Source organism: Xenopus laevis, chromosome 3L (genome assembly GCF_017654675.1).
Source record: "Xenopus laevis strain J_2021 chromosome 3L, Xenopus_laevis_v10.1, whole genome shotgun sequence".
Lineage (NCBI taxonomy): Eukaryota > Metazoa > Chordata > Amphibia > Anura > Pipidae > Xenopus > Xenopus laevis.
This window is the reverse complement of record NC_054375.1, coordinates 59,360,761-59,386,449: the sequence shown is the minus strand read 5'-3', so window position 1 is coordinate 59,386,449 and position 25,689 is coordinate 59,360,761. Positions and strand designations below refer to the sequence as shown.

Below are 25,689 nucleotides of genomic sequence, written 5' to 3'. Positions count from 1 at the left end.
GAAAGATTAACTAGAATACTCACAGCAAAATATGAGAAATTCAAAAAAAATATGGGAACCATGGAATATTTATTTTTTCCCAATCACATAGACCCCTTCAATTTGTTTGTTCTTAAATCTACATTGGTAATACAGGGTATACTGTTCTACAAGGTTTATACAGCTTATATTTGTAAGGGTTACGCCACAGTCACCTTTCCCCAAACTGCAAGCCTCCTAAAAATCTTTTGATCGTATTCAAGGGACCTCACAGGTATCGTACACGAGTAAATGTCATTTAATACCAATCTGTTTTTTCTAAAATATATAAGCCTTCAAAGTGTTATTTTTGTTCTTCACTGTATTTCTGTAATGGAATCCGAGATCAGTTCCAAAAATGGTGGCCAAGATGGCGTCCAAGATGGTGGCTCCCTGGTTCCTCACGGACGCAGCCGGATGATGCCTGCCTCTTTCCGCACTCTGATTGGTCGCCGGCGACGGAACGGACGTCGGCGTCAATAATGTGCGCCGGCGTCGGTCGCTGACGCCAGCGCGTCGGTCGCTGACGCCGGCGCGTCGGTCGCTGACGCCCACGCGTCCGCGCACACGTCATGACGCCGATGCGTCCAAAATTGGCGCCAAATCTAGGCCTATATTAAGGAGCTCTGGAAATTCATCAGTGCCCAATTATAGGTTTTAGCTTGCTACTCCTGGGTGTGATCTTGTGAAACTTTGCTATTGTGTACCGACCTTTGCCTGAATTCCTCGACCTTGAACCTCCTCTGCCTGGACTGATCTTGTTGCCTGTTTGACCATTCTCTCGTCTCATCCTTATCTGTACTGCGAACTTGGACATTGCTACCTCCTCCTCTGGTCCTCACTACTCCTGAAGCCTTTGGGCCTTACATTATAATTGGGCCATGGACCCTTCGGAGGAAACCCCAGCGCCGGCTGATGTCGGTGGAGCGCTTCGTGGGTTGGCTTCTCGGATGCAGTCCTATGAGGTACAGCAGTCTCATTTTTGTCAGGCCCTGGAAACAGTACTGGCAAAGTTGTCGGCCCTAACACCCGCTGACCCTGTTCCCGTACCTGTACCTGTGTCTCCACTCCAGGTCTCCGAGCCTCGCATTCCGGCTCCCCCACTCTACAGTGGTGACCCCGAAGCTTGCCGCGGGTTTATCAACCAGTGCGAGGTCCAGTTTGCACTATTACCCGGCCAATTTGTCTCCGAACGTGCCAAGGTGGGCTTCATATTCTCCCGCCTGCAAGGAAAGGCATTGGAGTGGGCTTCACCTCTATGGGAGAAGGAAGATCCTATCATTGACAATGCCAGGTCCTTCGTTCGCGAACTCCGTACTGTGTTTGATGCTCCGTGTCGTGCCTCTGCATCTTCTGCACGCCTGTTCCAACTTCAACAGGGAACTCGCTCTGTCCCGGAGTACGCCATCAAGTTCCGCACTCTAGTTGCTGAGACTTCGTGGAATAATGACGGGTATCACGCTGCCTTTTACAACGGCCTGGCGATGCGCATCAAGAATGATCTGGTGTCCAGGGAAATTCCATCCCGCTGGGAAGATCTAGTCGCCTTGGCCATAAAGGTTGATACTCGGCAGAGGGAGTTTCAAGCTGAGCTCGACAGAGAGCGCTCCCCAACCAAGAGATTCCACAAGTTCCAACCTACCCTGGCTCCTCGTTTTCAAAGACCCTTCCTTCCCAATCCTGCTTCCACCTTGCCTTCTCCAACTCCTGCGGCTTCTGCTTCTTCTTTCCTGCCTACGGAAGAACCTATGCAGATCGGACGGGCCCGTCTGACCGAACAGGAAAAGCTTCGGAGGAGGGCTGCTGGACTTTGCCTCTACTGTGGTGGAAAATCCCATTTCGCCTATGAGTGCCCAGTGAAGCCGGGAAACGCCAGCACCTAGGTAAGACTGGGGAGACTTACCTGGATGGAATTGGTCCTTCTCCCCATTCTTCTGCTCAACGCTTCCTCCTTCCTGTGCAGATTCGTTTTGGAACCCAGACGATTTCTTCGGAAGCTTTCCTTGACTCTGGCGCAGCTGGGAATTTCATGGATAAAGTCTTCGCTGAAAGTCACTCCATTCCCCTGCGGTCCCTGGCTGTTCCCCTTCGTGCATTTGCGATTGATGATCGTCCACTGTCTTCTGCTATTATTTCCCACTCCACCGATGAACTTTCTGTTATTGTGGGAACCATGCATCTTGAAAGGTTGTCTTTCCTTTTAATTGACTGTCCCTCTACTCCCATTGTGCTTGGTTTGCCCTGGCTGAATATCCACAACCCAGTAATAGACTGGGCTTCGTCTCAGATTTCCCGATGGAGTTCTTTTTGCCAACAAAATTGTTTACCTACCAAATCCATCATTAAAGTTTCATCTGTGTCTCCAAATTCTTCTCTGCCCTCTGTTTATCAAGCCTTTTCTGATGTCTTCAATAAAAAGTCTGCCGAAGTCCTGCCTCCCCATCGCCCCTATGATTGCCCCATCGAACTTCTTCCTGGGTCCATGCCTCCCAGGGGTCGCACCTATCCGCTTTCTCCTTCTGAAACCTGTGCCATGAAGGAATACATCCAAGAAAATCTAAAAAGAGGCTTTATTCGTCCTTCTTCTTCCCCGGCCGGGGCCGGCTTCTTCTTTGTAGAAAAGAAAGATGGTGGTTTGCGGCCCTGCATTGACTATAGGGGTTTAAATAAAATTACAATTAAAAACCGTTATCCCCTTCCCCTCATCTCTGAACTGTTCGACCAACTCAAGGGGGCCTGTCTTTTTACCAAATTAGATCTTCGTGGGGCCTACAATTTAATTCGGGTCAGAGAGGGAGATGAATGGAAAACCGCATTCAACACTCGTGACGGGCATTATGAGTATCTAGTGATGCCATTCGGCCTCTGTAACGCCCCCGCGGTTTTCCAAGAATTTGTAAATGACATTTTCAGAGATTTGTTGGGTCAATACGTGGTGGTGTACTTGGACGATATTCTTGTCTTTTCCAAGAACCTTGCTGAGCACCGTCTTCAAGTCCAAGAAGTCCTTTCCCGTCTGCGGAGAAATAACTTATTCGCCAAGTTGGAGAAGTGCTCCTTTGAAGTTTCCTCCATCTCCTTCCTTGGTTACATCATTTCTCAACAGGGCTTCAGAATGGATCCTGCCAAAATCTCCGCTATCCAGGACTGGCCTCTCCCCACCAGTGTTAAAGCTATCCAAAGATTCATTGGCTTCGCTAACTATTATAGACAATTCATCAAGGGGTTTTCTTCCAAGGTTGCTCCCATTCTTTCTCTTATCCGTAAAGGGGGTAAGCCTCAGCATTGGCCACCTTTAGCTTTGGAAGCATTCAAGAATCTTAAAACTTCTTTTTCTTCCGCTCCCATCCTCAGACACCCCGAACCTTCCCAACCATTCTTCATTGAAGTCGATGCCTCTGATGTCGGTGCTGGAGCAATTTTGTCCCAAAGAGCGTCTACTGATGGAAACTACATCCCTGTGCCTTCTTTTCGAAAAAATTCACCTCTCCTGAACAAAATTATGATGTGGGAAATCGTGAGTTACTGGCCGTCAAACTGGCTCTAGAGGAATGGAGACATTTGCTGGAAGGTTCTTCCGTCCCTGTGACCATATATACCGACCATAAAAATCTAGAATATGTCCAGACACTCAAACGCCTCAATCCTCGTCAGGCTAGGTGGGCACTATTCTTCTCTCGTTTTAATTTCATTCTTACCTTTCGGCCTGGTGCTAGGAACAAGAAGGCGGACGCTCTTTCTAGAAGCTTTCTTCTCGAAGATCTCACTTCTGCAGAACCGGAATCCATTGTGCCTCCTACAAAGATCATCGCTGCTCTGTTTCCCTCCCTGGCCTCTCAATTATTGTCTGTTCAATCTTCTGCTCCTGTAGGAACTCCTGTTGGTGTTGCCTTTGTCCCTCCTGAATTTCGTCATTCCATTCTGGTTCAGTCCCACAGCTCCAAGCAGGCCGGTCATCCTGGAGTCAAAAAGACTACTGAACTTCTGTCTCGTCTTGTATGGTGGCCTTCCCTAAGAAAAGATGTCAAAGACTTTGTTTCCTCTTGCTCTGTATGTGCTGTATCCAAGTCTGGACGCTCCCCTCCTAAGGGGTTACTCCTACCACTACCTATTCCTTCTCGCCCATGGACTCATTTATCTATGGACTTCATTGTGGATCTCCCTAATTCCTCTGGTTATACAGTTATTTGGGTGGTAATTGATAGATTCAGCAAGGTGGCACATTTTACTCCTCTTCGGAAACTTCCCTCTGCTCCTGAACTTTCCTCATTGTTTATTAAACACATTTTTCGCCTCCACGGTTTCCCTGCCGAAATTGTCTCTGACCGTGGATCTCAATTTGTTTCCAAGTTATGGAGATCCCTGTGTAAAGCCCTTGGTGTCTCTCTTCAGTTTTCTTCTTCTTACCATCCACAGTCTAATGGAGCAGCAGAGAGGGTTAACCAGGCCCTTGAACAATTTCTCCGATGCCATGTATCTTTGTGCCAAGACGATTGGGCTGATTTGCTTCCGTGGGCTGAATTCACACATAATAATGCCTTACATGTTTCTTCTGAGAAATCTCCTTTTTTCTGTATGTATGGTCTTAACCCTTTGGCTTTTCCTCAGGACTTATTACTCACTAATGTTCCTGCCGCCAATGACCAAGCTGCCCACATGTCGGCTATATGGCACGCCACTGTTGTCAATCTGGAGAAAAGTTCCTTGGTCCAGAAAAAATTCGCTGATCAAAGAAGAATTCCTTCCCCTCCGTATGCACCCGGTGACAAGGTTTGGCTATCTACACGGAACATTCGTCTCAAAGTCCCCTCTCCTAAACTTGGTCCCAAGTTTATTGGTCCCTTCTCCATCTCTGAGGTCATCAATCCGGTGGCTGTCCGTTTGCAACTTCCCCCGGAGATGCGGATTCCAAACGCCTTCCATGTCTCCTTGCTCAAACCTGCAGGTACTTCTTCTTCTTCCTCAGCTCCTGTCGTGGTGGACGGTCATCAGGAGTTTGAGGTGAAAAGAATCCTGAATTCCCGGATTTCGAGGGGCACTCTACAATACCTCATTGAGTGGAAGGGGTTCGGTCCGGAGGAGTGCTCCTGGATAAGAAGTTCAGATGTCCATGCTCCTGGTCCGAAAATTTCATCGGCAGTTTCCTTCTAACCCAGGTGGTCCTGAGGCCCCCCCTAGGGAGGGGGGTACTGTAATGGAATCCGAGATCAGTTCCGAAAATGGTGGCCAAGATGGCGTCCAAGATGGTGGCTCCCTGGTTCCTCACGGACGCAGCCGGATGATGCCTGCCTCTTCCCGCACTCTGATTGGTCGCCGGCAACGGAACGGACGTCGGCGTCAATAATGTGCGCCGGCGTCGGTCGCTGACGCCAGCGCGTCGGTCGCTGACGCCGGCGCGTCGGTCACTGACGCCGGCGCGTCGGTCGCTGACGCCAGCGCGTCCGCGCACACGTCATGACGCCGATGCGTCCAAAATTGGCGCCAAATCTAGGCCTATATTAAGGAGCTCTGGAAATTCATCAGTGCCCAATTATAGGTTTTAGCTTGCTACTCCTGGGTGTGATCTTGTGAAACTTTGCTATTGTGTACCGACCTTTGCCTGAATTCCTCGACCTTGAACCTCTTCTGCCTGGACTGATCTTGTTGCCTGTTTGACCATTCTCTCGTCTCATCCTTATCTGTACTGCGAACTTGGACATTGCTACCTCCTCCTCTGGTCCTCACTACTCCTGAAGCCTTTGGGCCTTACAATTTCCTTTCTCCATCCGGGCTAGCTAGGGCCGATTTTCTCTTCCTCTTTCCTCCTTTTCTCTTATACATGGATACCTGATTTTATTACATGATTGCCAGAACATGTTGTTCTTTTTATATATGCTAAAATCAAATAAAAATTATTGAAAAGAAAGGGACAAACACTGCCTTCAGTAGCATAACATATACAAATCATTAAAAAAAAACATATAACGTTTGTATATTACAAAGTTTCTTAGAATTATGTTTTCTTTTATTAGGCAAAAAAAATATTTTGTGGTCATTCCCTTAAATGCTGATGAGGATACTAACAATACTTAATTTATGACAGGGGTTTTTATGAGTATGATATATTATACAAGATATGCAGTTCTCCACAAGAAAATTTACAGTTTCTGTGAACAATATAGACATTTCACCTTTGAGCCAGTAGGGGTCACTTTCCACTGCACATGAAGGTGCACAGACAGATGGTGAAAGTGCCTTTATATCGCACCAACAAATTCTCCAGCTCTTTTAGAGGAAACCCACAATACCATACATAAAACATACATTCTGTAGCCCGTTGGTTATCTGAGTTTTTCAATTCCAGCTTCTTCTGAAGGTCTAACGTTTGCTCAGGGTCCCCTTAGCTCTTAACAAGGGTAAATATAGGAAAACATTGCTATCAACCATAGTTCCAAGAATATCTACAAAAAGGGCTCTTATGCACAAGTGTTTATTGTGCATCGCATATGTTGCATTTTAAACGCAATAAAATGTAAATGTAATAAAGTACAACTCAGAATGCTCATGAGTACAAACAGGCAGAATATAATGGAATCTGTTAGCTTATACATTTAGGTACAAACAGACAGACTACAATGGAATCAGTTAGCTTATACATTTAGGCACAAAGAGGCAGAATATAATGGAATCAGTTAGCTCAGGGGTAGGCAACCCGCGGCTCCGGAGCCTCATGCGGCTCTTCATCCTGCTTGCTGTGGCTCCGTCTTGCGGTTTTGCCTGTTATGTCGTCTATACAGCCCTCGCACCTGCTGGTGGCTTCTTGAGTGTGTGACCACTGGCTGTATAGACGTCCCAGGGGTAACAGGTAAGACCGAGCCGCAGCAAGATGATTCATCATGGTCCTAACCGCGGTCACACACTCAAGACAAGAGAGGGAAAATCAGCATGGAGCTTCAGAAACACAAGTTACATTTAACAGAACACTAGCATTTAATAGGGCTATTCAGTGTTTCATTTATTTCAAAGTAGGTCTACACATACACACTGCACTTCTGTTTGTTGTATTCTGTTGTTGTAACAGTTAAATTTAAAAAAAGGTTAAAACTTTTATTAGCTTTGTTATGTTTTGTGGCTCCAGACTATTTTTCTTTAGTGGAAGAGGGACAAAATGGCTCTTTTGATAGTAGAAGGTTGCTGACCCCTGAGTTAGCTTAAACATTTAGGTACGCTCAAACCTGCATCTCAAATGTATATCAAATGCACAAAAAAAGCCCATGTGTAAGAACCCTAATTGACATTGGCAAAATTTAGTATATGTGGGCCACCAACACCTATGGGTCCCCTGGCCACACACACCAGAAGACCATGCTGAAATGAGGACCACAGGATGGGAATAGGGGTCACAGGGGTCAGGAACAAGGATCATGGAGCACAGGGTAAGGATTTCTGCTACCAGCTAGTTAGACCACTGCTAAATGACCTTCAAAATGAGGCATGCCTCAGCTGTTGTCTGGCAACAAGTTTCATTTATTACCTTTCATAAACCTGCTATAGTGTTATAAACATCTACAAGAAACCAGGAGAAGTGTGACCTTGCAGTCAGTCTGGTGAAATAAGAACTGGGAAATGGTCAGTGGGAAGTATCCAGAATTCTTGGGGATTTGCATTAGGAGGAGCAACTTCCTCACAGCCCATACAGATAGATACTATAATACTATGTCAGGCTATGCATTTCCTCCTAATGAGCATAATGCCACTGGAAAAAATAGGTTATACAAACACTTTAACAGTGACAAAAATTAAAAAAGGACCAGTAACTGCATGCACTGCAATAATTATCACATACAGGTATGGGATCCGTCTATGGTTGCCCAGTTGAAAAGTGCCCGTCCGGATTTCCAAATTAGGAGATCTGGACAGGACATTGAAGTGAATGACATGGCGATCAGCCAATCGATGATCATCACGTCATCCGTCCCTCCCCCTACATCATCCACCTCACCCCTAACGCCATCTGATCCACCCCCCAACAGCACTGCCCCCAACATCATCTGCCCCGCCCCTAAATGTCACCCTACCTGCCCTCCGACATCACTGGCCCGCGCTCTGCCTGTTTTACACATAGAAAAAAGGTGGCAACCCTAGATCTGTTATCTGGAACTCATTATCCAGAAAGCTCAGAATTAAAGAAAGGCTACCTCGGATAGACTCCATTTTCATCAAATACTTATTTTAAAATGATTTCTTTTTTCTGTGTAATAAAGAAACAGTATCTTGTACTCGATCCTAGCTAAAGTATAATCAATCCTCACTGGAGGCAAAACAAATCTACTGGGTTTATTTAGTATTTGAAACATATTTTAGTAAACTATGGAGATCCAAATTATGGAAAACCCCAGGTCCCAAGCATTTTGGAAAATAGGTCCCATTCCTTTATTTAAAAAGTGCTAAAAGCTTTACAAACTATAAGCGATACAAGTTGTAAAGACAGCCCTGCCCCAAGAGGTATCAGACATAGGGTGTGAGGCCATGTTTTTTAAATAGGGTTGCTACCTGGCCTGGGTGGTCCATAACTACTAGCAAAAACAAAATTACTTTGACACAAATGATGCGTGTAAAGAAAAGGGATTTCTGGTGATTTTATAATACTGAACACTAATACATTCTTCTAGACAAAAAGAGCCCCCCCCCCCAAAGGCTATATTAGACCTAACGGTGAAGATAAACTTGATTATTTTAGAGTTTGAACAGTATTAACTTGTAATTGATCATATTTAGAGAATGTGTTATTTTAGTATGCAGAAGCTTTTATTAAATGCTCATTTTCTCAATAGTATCCCTTTACAAAGTAATCAGGCTTTTCTTGAAAGTGTCATTGTGGCCAGAAATAAGTTACTATATATACACATTAATAATTCGTTATAGCTGACGCCAACAAGGCTGTTCCACGTGACATGGCTCATCACATTTCTGCGCCTGCGCCATAAGTCTGCCCATCTGTGTTGACGGAAGTCGCAGTGACGTGTCAGTGTTGACGCTGGGGATTGTGGGAGCCCGGAGAGATGGCGGAGTTAGGGGATTGACAGCTCTAGCAGACAGCGGTGGGGAATCATGACACGAGCTTGAGCGAAAAGAATATCAATAGGGTGCAAAGTACCGGGTTCTCGCCTCCAGTTCCCTTCCCTGTTCAGAATTGAAAGGACGAGGCAACATGTCCTCCACCAGCACCACCAGCAGCCCGGAGGCCATCAAAAAGCTTCTGGATAACATGCAGAGTGATCTCCGGGGCTTGTCCATGGAATGCAAGAAGAAATTCCCCCCAGTGAAAGAGGTAATGACCCTATTCGTACTTTATATGCTCGCACTGTCACAGAGTGGTGCCCTGCTATGTGTCACCGCTAGTCTATCACTATAACACTTATGCTATTGATATAGATACCAGCCTGTAAAGCTATTAGCAATTTTAATTATAATGGGGCTTTCCAAGAGTGTGCTACAGTGGGAAGAGTAATTTGACGATTCTTTACAAGGCAAACTTCAGCTCGATGCAGGCAAAGGCTCCTGGGAACTGTAGTTTAAAAGGCATAATCATGCACCTCCCCAGGCAAATATATCCCCTTACAGACTCTAGGCTGCTCCACCTACTCGCACCTTCTTCCACTTTTCCCATAGCAGCTCTTGCTTAATGGCATTTCATCAGAAGCCAAGCTGTCAGTAGCCATCTTGAATCCCAAATTGACCACAATCCCCTTGTTACTGTCACACTCATGTCACCCCAAAAGTCATTTTTTATTTCAAAATCTTCTGACCCCATATCCATATACACCCAGTCTGTACACCATTGTGATCTTATCCTTTGCTCAACAAATCATGCATTCTTATGCCATCTTATTACCCTAAGAGGAGTTCCAAATGTTCTTTCTTGCTGTTCCATATCGAATATTAAAACATAAACTGTTCATTTAAAAAATCCACTCACACCCGTCAGATGATAAACTATGAGCTTTCTTTTTAGGTACTACTTATGTTACCTTTCTCTCTTCCTGTTTGTTTCCATTTTCCTCCAAACCAGTTTTAGTCTCCCAATGAAAATGGGCAAAGGGTGTGTCCTTTGACATGCCTTTGAAGGCCGGTCACATTAGATTGACGGCACACAATTGCAGCTGCTGATGTTTTTTTTTTCTGGTTGTTTCCACCCCTATCCCAGATATCATCCTCTCTTTCCATCTGCAAATATTTATTATGATATTTAAACCTGTTTTGTCCTAGTTTACAGCTCAAACTATGTGGGGCTCATAGTAATGCAGATATTGAGGGGCACATTTACTTAGTTCGAGTGAAGGAATAGAATAAAAAAAACGTAGAATTTCGAAATGGCTACTTCGACCTTCGACTATGACTTCGAATCGAACGATTTGAACTAAAAATCGTTTGACTATTCGACCATTCGATAGTCGAAGTAGTGTCTCTTTAAAAAAAACTTTGACCCCCTACTTCGCCAAGTAAAACCTACCGAACCTCAATGTTAGCCTATGGAGAAGGTCCCTATAGGCTTTCTAAGCTTTTTTGATCAAAGGAATTTCGTTCGATCAATGGATCAATAGCGCTAAATCCTTCGACTTCAATATTCGAAGTCGAAGGATTTAACTTCGACAGTCGAATATCAAGGGTTAATTAACCCTCAAAATTCGACCCTAAGTACATCTGCCCCTGAATGTGAAGGTCAAATCAACACATTATGGTGCTTCTAACTTAGAGGGGGTTGTTTGCCTTCCAAACACTTGTTTTCAGAATAATTTTTTTTTTTTAATTGCTTTTTGTTTTGTTTTTTCCAAAATTGAAATTTAAAGTTGAATATTCCTGTCTCTTGTGTTTCAGTCTGGCAGCTCAGTAATTCAGGTGCAGATTCTGAACTGTTACATTTTGCTACATTATTTGATACATTTTTCAGCAGCTCCTTAGCAATATTGGCAACTATTGTATAAATTATGACTATAAAGAACTATCTGAAAACAACTGATGCAAAAAAGTGTTGGAAGGTGAATGACCCCTTTAATCTCTACTTAAACAGAATCATTTGCACTTCAGCAAAAATTGTATCTATGATTCTATGAATGAAGCATGTGGATCATTCCTTGTCAGTAATCTCCAGTGTTCAAGCCAGTGAGGGAGAGCTCTGAAAAGTGCTACATTGTAAACTGGAATGTGATATTTCAGCTTGGAAAATGAAACGTAAGCTGTTGAGGAAGTGATCCATGCAAGGAAGGCTTCAAAGTTTTATAGCTCAAAAATAGGTAATTAAAAAAAAAAAAAAAAATTCAAAGTCTACTTTCCTACAACAGTGCCCTACCTTCACATTTTAACTCAAAGACTGCACTGACAGTCTTCAGATCACAAGCTCTATGGAGTTACATTAGATGTGGGGCTTGGGCACGTGATGGGTTTTACCAATGCAGAATTAAAATGTGTTTTATATCTTTTGGCCTGTATTCCTGATTATTTCATGAAATGTAACCTTTCTTTCTAAACCTCGGTATGTCTACTCTAGCAGTCCTTTCATGATCTTTACCATGCAGATGTATTCTTTTGTTGCAATTCTTTTAGTGACCCTCATCTGCTACCCTGTTTTTCATGTAAACTGTTATTGCCCATCTGTACATTAGTAAATGTGTAACTGCCCTTTTTGTCTTTCCCATACCTCCCAGTCCTACTGAGCCTTCATAAAGAATGTGATTGTAATACAACCACATTAGAGTCCAGAAAAATTGTTTAGTGGGAGCACTTACCGGACACTAGGCTCAGTGTGCTGTACACCCCACCGCCATCCCATGAGATCAATTCATTCCAGGAAAAAAGCAAAAAGTGGAGCATTGAGGAGACCAGAACAGTGAACTTTACATCAGTCTTGCTGTCACTTGGCAATGCACATGATGATCGCATTCTTGTGTGCAGCTGCCCAACCAAATACATTTTTGCTTCCAGCTCATAGTTCTTGTGCTTGGAAAACTTGGCAGTGCTTGTTCCAGCAGAGGACAAGTCATCTTTTAAGGGTTGTCCAGAAAAATATGACCATATAATGTTGTCTGGATACTATAGAAATGCACTCCTGCACCATTGGTCAGCTGTCATTAATTCAGCCAGCATTTGTAAAACACAGTATTTAACATATTTTTAACATAAAAGCCAACACGCAATAAAAAGCTTTAAATTGAATGAATATTCTATTTATTTGTAAGGTTTGGTATACTTTGTCTTGACTCCCAGGAGCAGATTTACTTAGGGTCGTATATCGAGGGTTAATTAACCCTCGATATTCGACTGTCGAAGTTAAATCCTTCGACTTCGAATATCGAAGTCGAAGGATTTACCGCAATTCGTTCGATTGAACGATCGTAGGAAAATTTGTTCGTTCGAACGATTAAATCCTTCATATCGAACGATTCAAAGGATATTAATCCATCAATCTAACGATTTTCCTTCGATCAGAAATTGTTAGGAAGCCTATGGGGACATTCCCCATAGACTAACATTGCACCTCGGTAGGTTTTACTTGGCGAAGTAGGGGGTCGAAGTTTTTTTTAAAGATACAGTACTTCGACTATCGACTATCATTCGATTCAAAGTCGTGGTCGAAGTAGCCCAAAAAACGTTTCGAAATTCGAAGTATTTTTTCTTCTATTCCTTCACTCGAGTCGAGCTAAGTAAATGTGCCCCCCAATGTTATTTGCACAGTGAATTTTATTTATGGGCATGTAGTGAGTGTACTATGTTCGCTAGATTTTAGTAACACATTATTATTTATTAGGCAATTATGCTTGAGATAATTTTTTCCCAAGGAAAGGAGTATCATTGTCAACTTGACAAGACTAAGTAAGTTCAATGGAAATTATTTTCTAGTAATTCATTAGTGTAATGGCCATTCAATTTAATTTGCTAGCATTAAAAAGATCTGTTCCTAAAAATCTTTATATAAGAATATTTCTAAAGAATGTAAATGTATTTCCATTTCTACTTTTACAAAAGTTGTTTGAACCTCAAGGACTCAAAAGTTACAATAGCATTGCTACCTTTTTAGTATTATGCAAAGCCTGAAAACTTTGCTAAATAGGAAATATAACCTAGTTATGTATTGTAAAATATATGAATAGGTTTTATTCAAAATGCACGGTGAACATGTTTTGCCCATGACTTTGAAAAAAAGGATTATACGAGCATCAGTATGGAAACAAAACCTGTTAAGGATGACATTTTTTTGTGTAAAAAGAGAAAGAAAGGAAAGAAAGAACAAACATTTCTTTCTTTTTTCTTTTTTTTTGCTTGGGTGCTGGCAGCTAATATGTGGGCTTATTCTTTTGGTAGTTGCTCAGGAAACAAGAGTAGTTTGGGCGTTTAACAGTAACTATCATTTAACTGGTACAAAGGGGACATAATTATGTGCCTTTCTAATGTCACAAAGCAGATTCTCTTATATAAAATAAAATCAGGCAGCGGATTTCTCTGCTCAACTTTTATGCTAATCAACTGTTGTAATTTAGTTTCTTTCTTTGAAAGCGCAATAAAAAATTTTTTTTTCGAAAAATCAGTTCTTACCAAGGAGCTCCTATTCTTTCTATACACCTCAGTGTATATCTTAACATTTACAATGTGTTCAAAACCTGTAACACCCCCCCTATACAGTCGATGTAGCCATTCAGCAATCAGCCATATTTATATAGTACCTATTAAGCTGATCAAATGACAGTTTACATTTTAAATTGGGCAATTAAATATGTGCAGTTATGATACTGCGCTGTGCTACTTCCAACTTTTCCTCTGTGCCAAAAAGTCATCCTACTGAACTCTCTGGCCTTTTGGAAAAAAATGGTGAATCACATTTAGGGGCCCATTTACTTAGCTCGAGTGAAGGAATAGAGGAAAAAGAAACTTTGAATTTCAAATGTTTTTTTTGGCTACTTCGACCATCGAATGGGCTACTTCGCCCTTCGACTACGACTTCGAATCGAAAGATTCGAACTAAAAATCGTTTGACTATTCGACCATTCGATAGTCTAAGTACTGTCTCTTTAAAAAAATAGGCTTTCTAAGCTTTTTTGGGTCGAAGAAAAATCGTTCGATCGATGGATTAAAATCCTTCGAATTGAACGATTCGAAGAATTTAATCGTTCAATCGAACGATTTTTCATTCGATCGAACGGATTGCGGTAAATCCTTTGACTTAGATATTCGTAGTTGAAGGATTTCAATTCGGCAGTCGAATACCGAGGGTTAATTAACCCTCGATATTCGACCTTAAGTAAATTTGCCCCTTAATGTAATTTGGGATCCCTGGGTAATCCTACAAGACCTTGGCTATATTGTGCACTTTATGGTCTTCAGACTGCCTTATTTCCCCCAGACTCTACCCCCCTCCTTTTTACTCTGAAAAAAAAAAAAACATAATGAAGATTGATCCCCTTGAAAAGTACATGTGGTTCAATTGTATGTACATGTGGTTGTAAAGGTATGAATCCTATTTGTATTGGTTGGAAGGGATTCACAAACTGCTTTTATGTTTTATTTGAAAAAAATAGCAAAGTAGGTTTCCACACCAGATATTAGCGCTAAGTGCTGACACTTTTTTTCTCTGTTCTTTTCAAGTTAATCTCATGCCTGAGCATTGTGGTACTATTGTGAAAATTGCAGTTAAGTGGAAAATGTATTTAAAAAAGATGCAAGCAAGAACTTAATCTTACATTTAATGCACCAATTGTTTTTTTTTGCCATTAGTGAGAATTTATTTTGGGAATTTTATTCTCCAAAAATAAAAAGTTGTCTGGTTTTAGATGGTGAGCTTTTTATTTTATTCTGAAAAAACATGTCTGTAAAAAAACCCCCAAAAAAACCCCTGCACAATAAAGAAGATACACTGATTATCCCCTATACTCAATGTATCTGCCCCTAAGGGGCAGATTTATCAAAATGTAACTTTAGCTTAATAAATAAAAACCCACCCACGTTCTATTCATTCCTATGGAATTTTTAGAATTGTATTTATCAATGGGTGAAGGTTAGAACTCACCATTTGAAAAATACGATTCTAAAAATCCCACAGGAAAGACTAGAACTTCGGTGAGTTTTTATTAAGCTCTAAACTCACAGTTTGATAAATCTGCCCCTAAGTGTCTCAAGGTTATTGAAGAGGAACCCTGTAGTCTACAGGATTGTGTCAGATCAGTCACTATATTTAGGAATCTAAAAGATAACACCCTAACTGGCCTTTCATCAAGCTTAACGTGCAACGGTAATGAAACTTGCTGCTAGAATTATTCACAAATTAAGACATTTTTACAGCCCAATCATCACTCGGACTATGAACTATTTACGGCTCTGTGAAACAGCTCTCTCCTGCTTTATATATATATACTGTACTTATTCTGTATAATGTACCATAGATCACCATTTCTGGCCTCAGAAATTGTATTGGTGACTGCATCGTCTTTCTCTGATGTGCAGGTTTTATTTAAATTGTTGCTAAAAGTCAGACCAGTGCAAAATTACTACAGTAAACAGCCCTTAAATGTTAGTCTAATGGGGTTATGTAATAAAAGGCACTACATTTGCCCAGGTGCAGAAACCCATAGCAACCAATCAGCCAGAAGAATTTACTGGTCTCCTGTTTAGGATCATACATCTTATTGGTTACTAGGGTTTGCTGCTCCTGGGCAAACTAAGTGCCTTATATTACATATGGGGGTCATTTTCCTATGTGCTAGAAAGCAAAACCTACCATATTTACAGTGGTGTGAAAAACTATTTGCCCCCTTCCTGATTTCTTATTCTTTTGCATGTTTGTCACACAAAATGTTTCTGATCATCAAACACATTTAACTATTAGTCAAAGATAACACAATTAAACACAAAATGCAGTTTTTAAATGAGGGTTTTTATTATTTAGGGAGAAAAGAAATCCAAACCTGTGTGAAAAAGTAATTGCCCCCTAAACCTAATAACTGGTTGGGCCACCCTTAGCAGCAATAACTGCAATCAAGCGTTTGCGATAACTTGCAACGAGTCTTTTACAGCGCTCTGGAGGAATTTTGGCCCACTCATCTTTGCAGAATTGTTGTAATTCAGCTTTATTTGAGGGTTTTCTAGCATGAACCGCCTTTTTAAGGTCATGCCACAACATCTCAATAGGATTCAGGTCAGGACTTTGACTAGGCCACTCCAAAGTCTTCATTTTGTTTTTCTTCAGCCATTCAGAGGTGGATTTGCTGGTGTGTTTTGGGTCATTGTCCTGCTGCAGCACCCAAGATCGCTTCAGCTTGAGTTGACAAACAGATGGCCGGACATTCTCCTTCAGGATTTTTTGGTAGACAGTAGAATTCATGGTTCCATCTATCACAGCAAGTCTTCCAGGTCCTGAAGCAGCAAAACAACCCCAGACCATCACACTACCACCACCATATTTTACTGTTGGTATGATCTTTTTCTGAAATGCTGTGTTACTTTTACGCCAGATGTAACGGGACGCGCACCTTCCAAAAAGTTCAACTTTTGTCTCGTCGGTCCACAAGGTATTCTCCCAAAAGTCTTGGCAATCATTGACATGTTTTTTAGCAAAATTGAGACGAGCCTTAATGTTCTTTTTGCTTAAAAGTGGTTTGCGCCTTGGAAATCTGACATGCAGGCCGTTTTTGCCCAGTCTCTTTCTTATGGTGGAGTCGTGAACACTGACCTTAATTGAGGCAACTGAGGCCTGCAGTTCTTTAGATGTTGTCCTGGGGTCTTTTGTGGCCTCTCGGATGAGTTGTCTCTGCTCTCTTGGGGTAATTTTGGTCGGCCGGCCACTCCTGGGAAGGTTCACCACTGTTCCATGTTTTTGCCATTTGTGGATAATGGCTCTCACTGTGGTTCGCTGGAGTCCCAAAGCTTTAGAAATGGCTTTATAACCTTTGAAAGTGAACTCAGGTGTGATAAACCACAGTTAAGTTATTTTTTAACAAGGGGGGCAATCACTTTTTCACACAGGCCCATGTAGATTTGGAGTTTTTTTTCTCCCTTAATAACGTAAACCTTCATTTAAAAACTGCATTTTGTGTTCAATTATGTTATCTTTGACTAATAGTTAACGGTTTTTGATGAGCAGAAACATTTAAGTGTGACAAACATGCAAAAGAATAAGAAATCAGGAAGGGGGCAAATAGTTTTTCACACCACTAAATGCATTTGTACCAGGTTATTATACTTTCACTATTTTGAATTTGAAGGCAAACATCTCAATGTTTCTGTTTACACCACACACATGGAACTTTCTTACTGACGGCTTCTTGTCTGTTTCTGTGGAAAGGAAGTCTAGCCAGCACGGAGCAGGATCAAAATCCAAAAATATATTCAACGTTCAAATGTAAAACTGAACTGTGACAAGAGGGCACAAGTGCACCATGAAGGCCAGAACGTCATGAGAGATTGTAGTAGGATAGACTTACCTGTCCCACAAAATCCTGTCATGCAACTCTGTTCAACAGCATGAGATTTTGTGGGATGCTGCAAAATCTGATGCTCCCTACTGCATAAATCTGCATCTCAATAAGATACACAAATCTATGAGGCATTATCACATTGGAGGAAATTGCAGCATTCCGTGTTCTCTGCTGACAATTATGTGGTATTGAATGGTGAAGCCTTTATGTACAAGTAGTTACAGATCTTTTTTTTTTTTTTTTTTTTTACACATACATTATTTTTAATCCTACAGTTACATTGCTCTTGTAGGGTGCAACAAAATCTCCCATGTAGTTTTGGCCTAGAGGGTATGGTGACGTGCTAAAAAGCATAAAGTAGCTATATTCTGAATTTTTCTAAAATGGCTATACGAATGGGATTCTTTGAGGGATTTTTGTGTGTTCTTTGACCTTTAAGTAACCACACTACTAGAAAACAGGATATGCAGCATTTTATAACTCAAGCAATAGCATAACAAGGAGAGCTTAAAAATCTATTTGTTAATATAAGCAGCACCTTAGCGAAGAGTTGTGACCCATAGACTTATTTGAGGCCTGTGGGGTTTTTTCTGAGGCAAGTTGTTGAGGCAAATTTCAGCAGCATTGTGTCCATATGGAACAAATCAACAGGCATAGTTCGATTATATCAGATGGAATTATTCTTAAAATGAGGACAAATAAATGCTCAAATTATTAGGATGCAGGACTTGCTATATTAATGCTCCTTCTGTCTCTTTCAGGCTGCAGAATCAGGCATAGTCAAGGTGAAAAACATAGCAGCAAGGAGCCCTGACGTACTGACAGGTAAATATTAACATAAGGGACTGCATATATTTACTTTCCACCTCATTACTTCCATTGTTTAGAAATGATGGTCTCTTTTCACTTTTGGAAAGATTTTCATCATGTTTTTGCCAATATGACTTCATAAACTCTTTGGTTTTCTTTCCAGTCTCAAAAGTGACTGCTTGAGATTTGCCTAGCTATCTTCAAACAGGCTGCTTCACTGCTTAACTTTAAGAATGTCATAGAATGGCCAATTCTAAGCAACATTTCAAACGGTCTTCATTTATTTTTTGAGGGGATATTAATAGAAATAAGAGAATTGGGTATTTTGTTACATAATCATGTTAAACTTTGCCCCCCCTCCACTACCTGAGGCCCCTGAAATTTAGAATGTTTCACAACTACCTAATTTAGCTTAATCAGGTTTCCAATATAATGGCTAGTTGGTGCATTTAACCAACTTTTAGTGCTTTTGAACTTGCAATGGCTGAGTGCATGCTATGCAGGCCAAGGAATGGGTGGTGTGAACTCAAATGGACTTGATTTCAGGGTTGAAAAGGGTATGCCACTGCTTTGGTAATGGCAATATGAGTAAGGAAAAAGGAATGCTGAGTGGGATAGCAAAATAATACTTTAAAGTACTTTACTTCATTTTTAAAATATTCTTAGATACATTGTATTTAATCTGTGAAGTAATGTGTTGTGGTTTGGTCTAGTAGTACAATAAATGTAAACACATTTTTTTTTTTTTTTTTTTGGCAAGCTTTGAAGGAGAACAGTTCTGAAGTAGTCCAGCCTTTCCTCATGGGCTGCGGAACAAAAGAACAGAAAATAACCCAGCTTTGCCTTGCTGCTATCCAGAGACTCATGTCACATGAAGTGGTGTCTGAGGTATGGTGATCACAGATCAGGGTACTGCTCATTTCCTTAGGGGAAACAAGTCAGTAAGATGTGAGTGGAACAAGCAAACCTCTAATTGCATCAGTGTTGCACATTTCAGGGACATCGTGGAATTTGTGCATATTAGAGGGATTGCTACGATGAAGTATTTGAATTTATGTATGTTGTTCCTCACTGGATGATATGTCTCCACTATAAATCTACACTGATCACTGTTAAAATTGTTAGTTTGAGGTATATATTATTGGGTTGAGTTCTTTGTACAAACATTGATTCTGTTAGCAGGAAAATTAAGATTTTAACTATTAAAGGTTCTTCTTTGATATTTAACATTGTCTACATCACTGAAACTATTACCCCTTGAAACACTTGAAATATTTGCACATTTACATCTAAATGATATGACATTTTTTTTGGTGAAAAGCTTAGTAACAAAATGTCAGCAATTGCCACAACTCATTTCCCATTATAGCAAAGACGAATTGTGGCACTTGTAAGAAACCAGAACCAAAAAAATGCTGATATCTAGAAAACAAAAAAAACCACAACGTGTAGCAGTAAGTTTAAAGTGGACCTGTCACCCAGACACAAATAGCTGTATAATAAAAGTCTTTTTCAAATTAAACATGAAATCCAATTTCTATTTTTTTTTTTTTTATTAAAGCATTTATAGCTGTTGTAAGCTCATTTAAAAATCTCAGCTGTCGATCAAAAATTGTCTGCTCCTCCTCTATGCTTTAGGCATATCTGCGGGGCAGACAATTACTTTCACTTTCCGTTCAGCACTTCCTAGATTTCGCTTCTCTCCACACATTCCCCCATTCTCTTCACAGTTTAACTGTGTAGCCAGGGAATGGGGAAGGACATTGGGGGGCCCCCCATTCTGGTCAACAAACAAGATGCTGAAATGATGCAAGGCTTGCCTTGCCTTAACAGTGTCCACAGAATGGCTCCTGCCTGCTTGCTATAATTATGAATTCCCAGACTGAAGGAAACAAGATTCATATACAGTCATATGAAAAAGTTTGAGAACCCCTCTAAGCCTACATAATAATTTACTTCACTATAAACACTTTCATTTCCCAGGAACATCTGAGTACGGGGGTTTTTTATGAACAAAGATTTTTAGTGAAGCAGTATTCAGTTGTATGAGATTAAATGAAATGTGAAAAACTGCCTGTGCAAAAATTTGGGTACCCTTGTAATTTTGCTCATTTTAATGCATGTTATCACTCAATACTAGCCTTGAACTTCATAGGAAGCTGTGTCCAATCATGATAAAAGGTATTTAAGGTGGTCAATTGCAAGTTGTGCTTCTGTTTGAATCATCTGAAGAGTGACAGTCAAAGCAGACAACCGACAGACAACCCAAAGATCACCTCCAAAGACCTGCAAGAACGTCTTGCTGCAGATGGGGTATCTGTACATCGTTCTACAATTCCGCGCAATTTGCACAAAGAACATCTGTATGGCAGGGTGATGAGAAAGAAGCCCTTTCCGCATTCGCCACAAACAGTCGCTTGTTGTTTGCAATAGCTCATTTAGACAAGCCATAGTCATTTTGGAACAAAGTTCTTTGGACTGATGAGACAAAAATTTAGTTATTTGGTCATAACAAAAAGCGATTTACATGGCGGAAGAAGAACACTGCATTCCAAGAATAACACCTGCTACCTACTGTCAAATTTGGTGGAGGTTCCATCATGCTGTGGGGCTGTGTGGCTACTTCAGGGACTGGGGCCCTTGTTAAAGTCGACGGTCGGATGAATTCCACCCAATATCAACAAATTCTTCAGGATAATGTTCAAGCATCAGTCACAAAGTTGAAGTTACACAGGAGTTGGATATTCCAACAAGACAATGACCCTAAACACACTTTCGAAATCTACAAAGGCAGTTATGCAGAGGGAGAAGTACAATATTCTGAAATGTCCGTCACAGTCCCCCAACTTGAATATCATAGAAAATCTATAGGCTGTCCATGCTCGGCTGCCATCAAATTAAACTGAACTGGAGAAATTTTGTATGGACAAATGGTCAAAAATACCGCCATCCAGAATCCAGACACTCATCAAAGGCTATAGGAGGTGTCTAGAGGCTTTTACCTTTGCAAAAGGAGGCTCAACTATATATTGATGTAATATCTCTATTGGAGTGGTCAAATGTATGCACCTGTCTAATTTTGTTATGCTGCATATTGCATATTTTCCAATAAACTTTGTCACTGCTGATATACTACTTTTTCCATAAGGCATTTTATATATTAAAATTAAGTTGCTACTTTGAAAGCTCAGCCAATGATAAACAAAACTCCCAAGAATTAAGAGGGGTTCCCAAACTTTTTCATATGACTGTAATTTATATAGTGTCATTTTGCTTCACTAATGTGATACAATAGGATTTTGAATAATTTTTTTGGGTGACGGGTCCCCTTTAAGGGAATACCAACATTTCAGCAAGGTAAATATCTCTAAATCTTTTGCAGGGTGCTGCTGGTAATATCATCAACATGTTGTGGCAGCTGATGGAAAATGGCCTTGAGGAACTTAAGCTGCTTCAGACTGTACTTGTGCTTCTGACAACCAACACAGTAGTCCATGATGAATCCCTTTCAAAGGTAATTGCTTTTATATATTTATATATATATATATATATATATATATATATCTCTATCTATATATATATATCTATCTATATATTGCTCATCATACCTGACGTATCTTTGTAAAATGATGGGAACTTGGATATCATATTTCATAACCACCCTACAGATAAAACAGGCAGTACAGTGTATAATAAAAATAGAAATTTGTCAGCAATAACCTTTACAAAGCATATGTATGTATACATGTAAAATAATTTTTTTATCTAAGCCCAGTACAGAGCTTACAGTGAAATTATTTAGTTTATTATTATTTTTACATAGTGCCAACAAATTCCACAGCACTTGTACATCATTCACAACACTGCCTGCCCCAGTTGAATTTATAATCTAAGGTCCCAATCGAATTCACATACACACTGTGGAGCCAGTACAACTTCCTGTATATTTTTGGAATTTATGGAGTAACCAAGCACCTGGGAAAAAAAACATGCAGTCATAGAGAGCATTCAAGGTCCTTTCCTTGGCTGGAATTAAACCTAGGACTACATGGCAGCAGTGCTATCCTTTGCACTACGAAACTGCTAACTTAAAGGAACAGTACAACCATAAAATGAAAGTGTTTTAAAGTGATGAAAATATCATGTAGTGTTGCTCTGCACTGGTAAAGCTGATCTATTTGCTTCAGAAACACTACTATAGTTCATATAAACAAGCTGCTGTGTAGCAATGTCAGCAATTGAAAAAGGCTATATGGCACAGGTTAAATAGTGGATAACACTGTTATGTTCTACAGAGCTAATCTGAGGTCTTACCTGAGCCTTTTCTCCTTTGAATGGTTACATGGCAGCTTATTTGTAGTGTTTCTGAAGCAAATCATTTCTTGATTGTTACTGTTCCTTTAATTTCTTTTGTGAACAATATCCGTCATGTATGATACTCCTGCCTGAGAATGGTTTGCTAAACTTAGGTCAATTTCTGTTGTCCAGAATGGGAAGGGATGAGTGATAATTTCACCTGATTTGCCACTGCTGCTTTTCTAGAAGCAACTTTATGAAAGCAAAATCTCACTAAAAGCACTTTTTGTAAATGGATGCCGTGTTTGTTCCAGGCAATCGTCCTTTGCTTTCGACTGCACTTCACAAAGGATAATATAACTAATAACACTGCTGCAGCTACGGTGAGACAAGTTGTGACTGTGGTATTTGAGAGGATGGTAACTGAAGATGAACGCCACAAAGGTGAAAAAAACATACACATTTTGATTTGGGATTTCTGCTTAAAAATGCATTTTATCACAAATGGAAAAATCTTTGAGACTTAGAAGATACATTTTGTTAAAGTAACATCTTTTGCTGTTCTTGTTACATACATCACTTCTCTTATTGCCATGCTGTAATGTCCAGATAATAATTCAGAATGCCTTTTTAGTAGTGAGTCTGACATTTTAATGCTGTCCTTTTCTTTGCTTAAAGATGCAGTGGAACAACCGATACCTGTCACTGGAAACAGCAATAGAAGATCTGTCAGTACTTTAAAGCCCTGTGCTAAGGATGCATACATGCTCTTCCAGGTATTAAAGCTTGGCTTTTCTACTTATTGTACATCTTGACATAATTACTTTGGAGATTTATTTTATTACCTCTTGTCTTATATAGCGATTCACATAACAAAACATAATACCACCTTTTTGTCCAAATTGCTATATTGATGTCAGAATGATTGCCTGAGACACACAATTTCCTAATTGGAACTAGCATGATTCAGTTAAAACCAACTTTGATTGATTAGTGTGTGTCTAGACCATTTGACCATGTTCACTTCATAGCTCCTGTAGTAATTAATTGGTATTTTAGTGAATCATAATATCAAAAGTAACTTCCGTACTTTTTCTTAAGATATTGTAGATTTGTGATATGTGCTCCTTTCGGGTCTGGACTGGGATTCAAAATAGGCCCTGGCATTCCAAGTAAACCGAAGCCCAAAACTGCCCCCTGCCACCAGCCCAATTAATAGTGACTGTCTATAGCATTTTACAGCAACACCTCTGGCATTTTCCAGAACCCACAGATTGCTAGCCCGGTCTTGGCTCCTTTAATATTTTTTGGCAAAGCTGAACTTTTGTAATACTTAACTTTTTCTACCTAATAAGTGGGTAGAAATAAGTGGTAGAATGTAATGTTTTGGGTTTTTCTTTCACTTTCAGTTTTGAGAATCTTATTCTGTATTCACTGAAATGTAGTACATATTCATTTTGTTAGGACTATTTATTTTAATTTACAGCATTTCATTTGGTGTGTAACCTTGTTTTTCTTAGGATCTGTGTCAGTTAGTAAATGCTGATGCCCCCTACTGGCTGGTGGGTATGACAGAAATGACAAGGACATTTGGTCTGGAACTTTTGGAATCGGTCCTTAATGACTTTCCGCAGGTGTTCTTACAGGTAAGAAAGTATGACCTTATTGTGTATTGTTGCTGAATATTTAAATCTGCACTTTTTCCCGATTAGAGTGATACCCATATATAAGAAATATATTTGCACTTTTTTTGAGAGCATCCCTACACCTTAGCAAATTTCAAAGAAACATGCAACATTCATGGCACTGGCTTATGGATAGAGAAAAAACAAAGTTACATAAACCGTTGTCAGGCTGTTTTAGGATTGGGTCCGCTGGCTTTATAGGCTCATATATTATGGTTTTGGTTTGATGTTATGTCAGCTTGAGTTGACAGTTGGCATTCTGAGTGTAGAAAAAGTGAAAAATAATTGCTTGGAATTTCTTATTTACATGTATTAGAAATAGTATTACCCACAATGGAATGCTTCTAAAATTGTCTATCTTCTCAACTTTGCATTATTTCAACAAATGACAGTTCCATGTTAAGTTCTCCTTCACCTACAGTTAGTTCTCAATTCTCCATGTTATGCACAGCCCTCGGTGTTCATCAGTACTTTCCGATTAGTAATCCTAATGAATAATAAAATAATAGGAAATAAAAAATATATTTTTTGTATTTTTTTTTTTTGCAGCATCAGGAATTTAGTTTCCTGCTTAAGGAAAGAGTTTGCCCTCTTGTGATTAAATTGTTTTCACCAAATATTAAGTTTCGCCAAGGCTCCAACAGCAACTCTTCACCAGCTCCTGTTGAGAAGCCATATTTTCCAATCTGTATGCGTCTCCTTAGAGTTGTATCTGTCCTGATTAAGCAATTCTACAGTCTTTTGGTAAGTGTATAAAAAGGTTATATTTAGCAAATTTAGTACAAATGTGCTATTGTCTTGTTAATTTTATTGAATGCTGTTTTATTGCATGGGACTTGTATTTGTTGTCTATAAACATATATTCAAGATACCGAAAAAAAGTAATGTAGGTGGTGATGTAAACTCTATAGCTGCTAAGGGAGGAAAAGTGGCTTTTGGGCAATAGCACAAAGGTAGATTTGTCTTCAGTCGTAAAATTGCTTTCCCACTGGCAATAATGTAAATCGCTGGTGTGAAAACATATGCATTGCTTTGTTTTCCAGTGTTGCCCAAAGTTTCCTCACAAGGCAAAATCAGTCCAAGTGACTGGTACGTTTTCCCACCAGTGATTTATATTATTGCCGGTAACAAAGTATTTTCAGGAGATTTGCTGTCCGAAGGCTTAGCCACAAGCAAGAAATCTCTCCACGTGGCAGCACCCTTAGCTGGTGAAATAGAAGTTTCAAGTTACACATCACTCACTGTGCATTTACAGTATTTACATGAAGGCTTCCAACCCCAGTGATGTGTTGCAATACATGTCTGGATTTCAGAGGTGACATTTGGTGAAGAGGTTAACTTATTGTAAAAGTAGTAGCTCCTGTACCCATCCATTCATGAATTATTATTATTATTATTATTACTTTTTTTTTTTAACTGCTGTCCAGAAATCAAAGCTG

At 40.2% G+C, this 25,689-nt stretch overlaps 1 protein-coding gene across 4 annotated transcripts in view; it reads left to right on the top strand.

Annotated features, from left to right (window-relative positions):
• Nucleotides 1-8,979: 8,979 nt before the first annotated feature.
• mon2.L (MON2 homolog, regulator of endosome-to-Golgi trafficking L homeolog) overlaps nt 8,980-25,689 on the top strand; it is a 56,971-nt gene continuing 40,261 nt past the window's right edge. For 3 of the 4 annotated variants that reach the window (XM_041585076.1, XM_041585075.1, XM_041585073.1), the window contains exons 1-8: nt 8,980-9,328; nt 18,221-18,284; nt 19,030-19,157; nt 21,652-21,783; nt 22,880-23,009; nt 23,244-23,341; nt 24,086-24,211; nt 24,800-24,994. In XM_041585076.1, the coding sequence (XP_041441010.1) occupies nt 9,209-9,328; nt 18,221-18,284; nt 19,030-19,157; nt 21,652-21,783; nt 22,880-23,009; nt 23,244-23,341; nt 24,086-24,211; nt 24,800-24,994 (993 nt within the window). In that variant the 5' untranslated portion in view covers nt 8,980-9,208. 4 annotated transcript variants of the gene reach the window in all.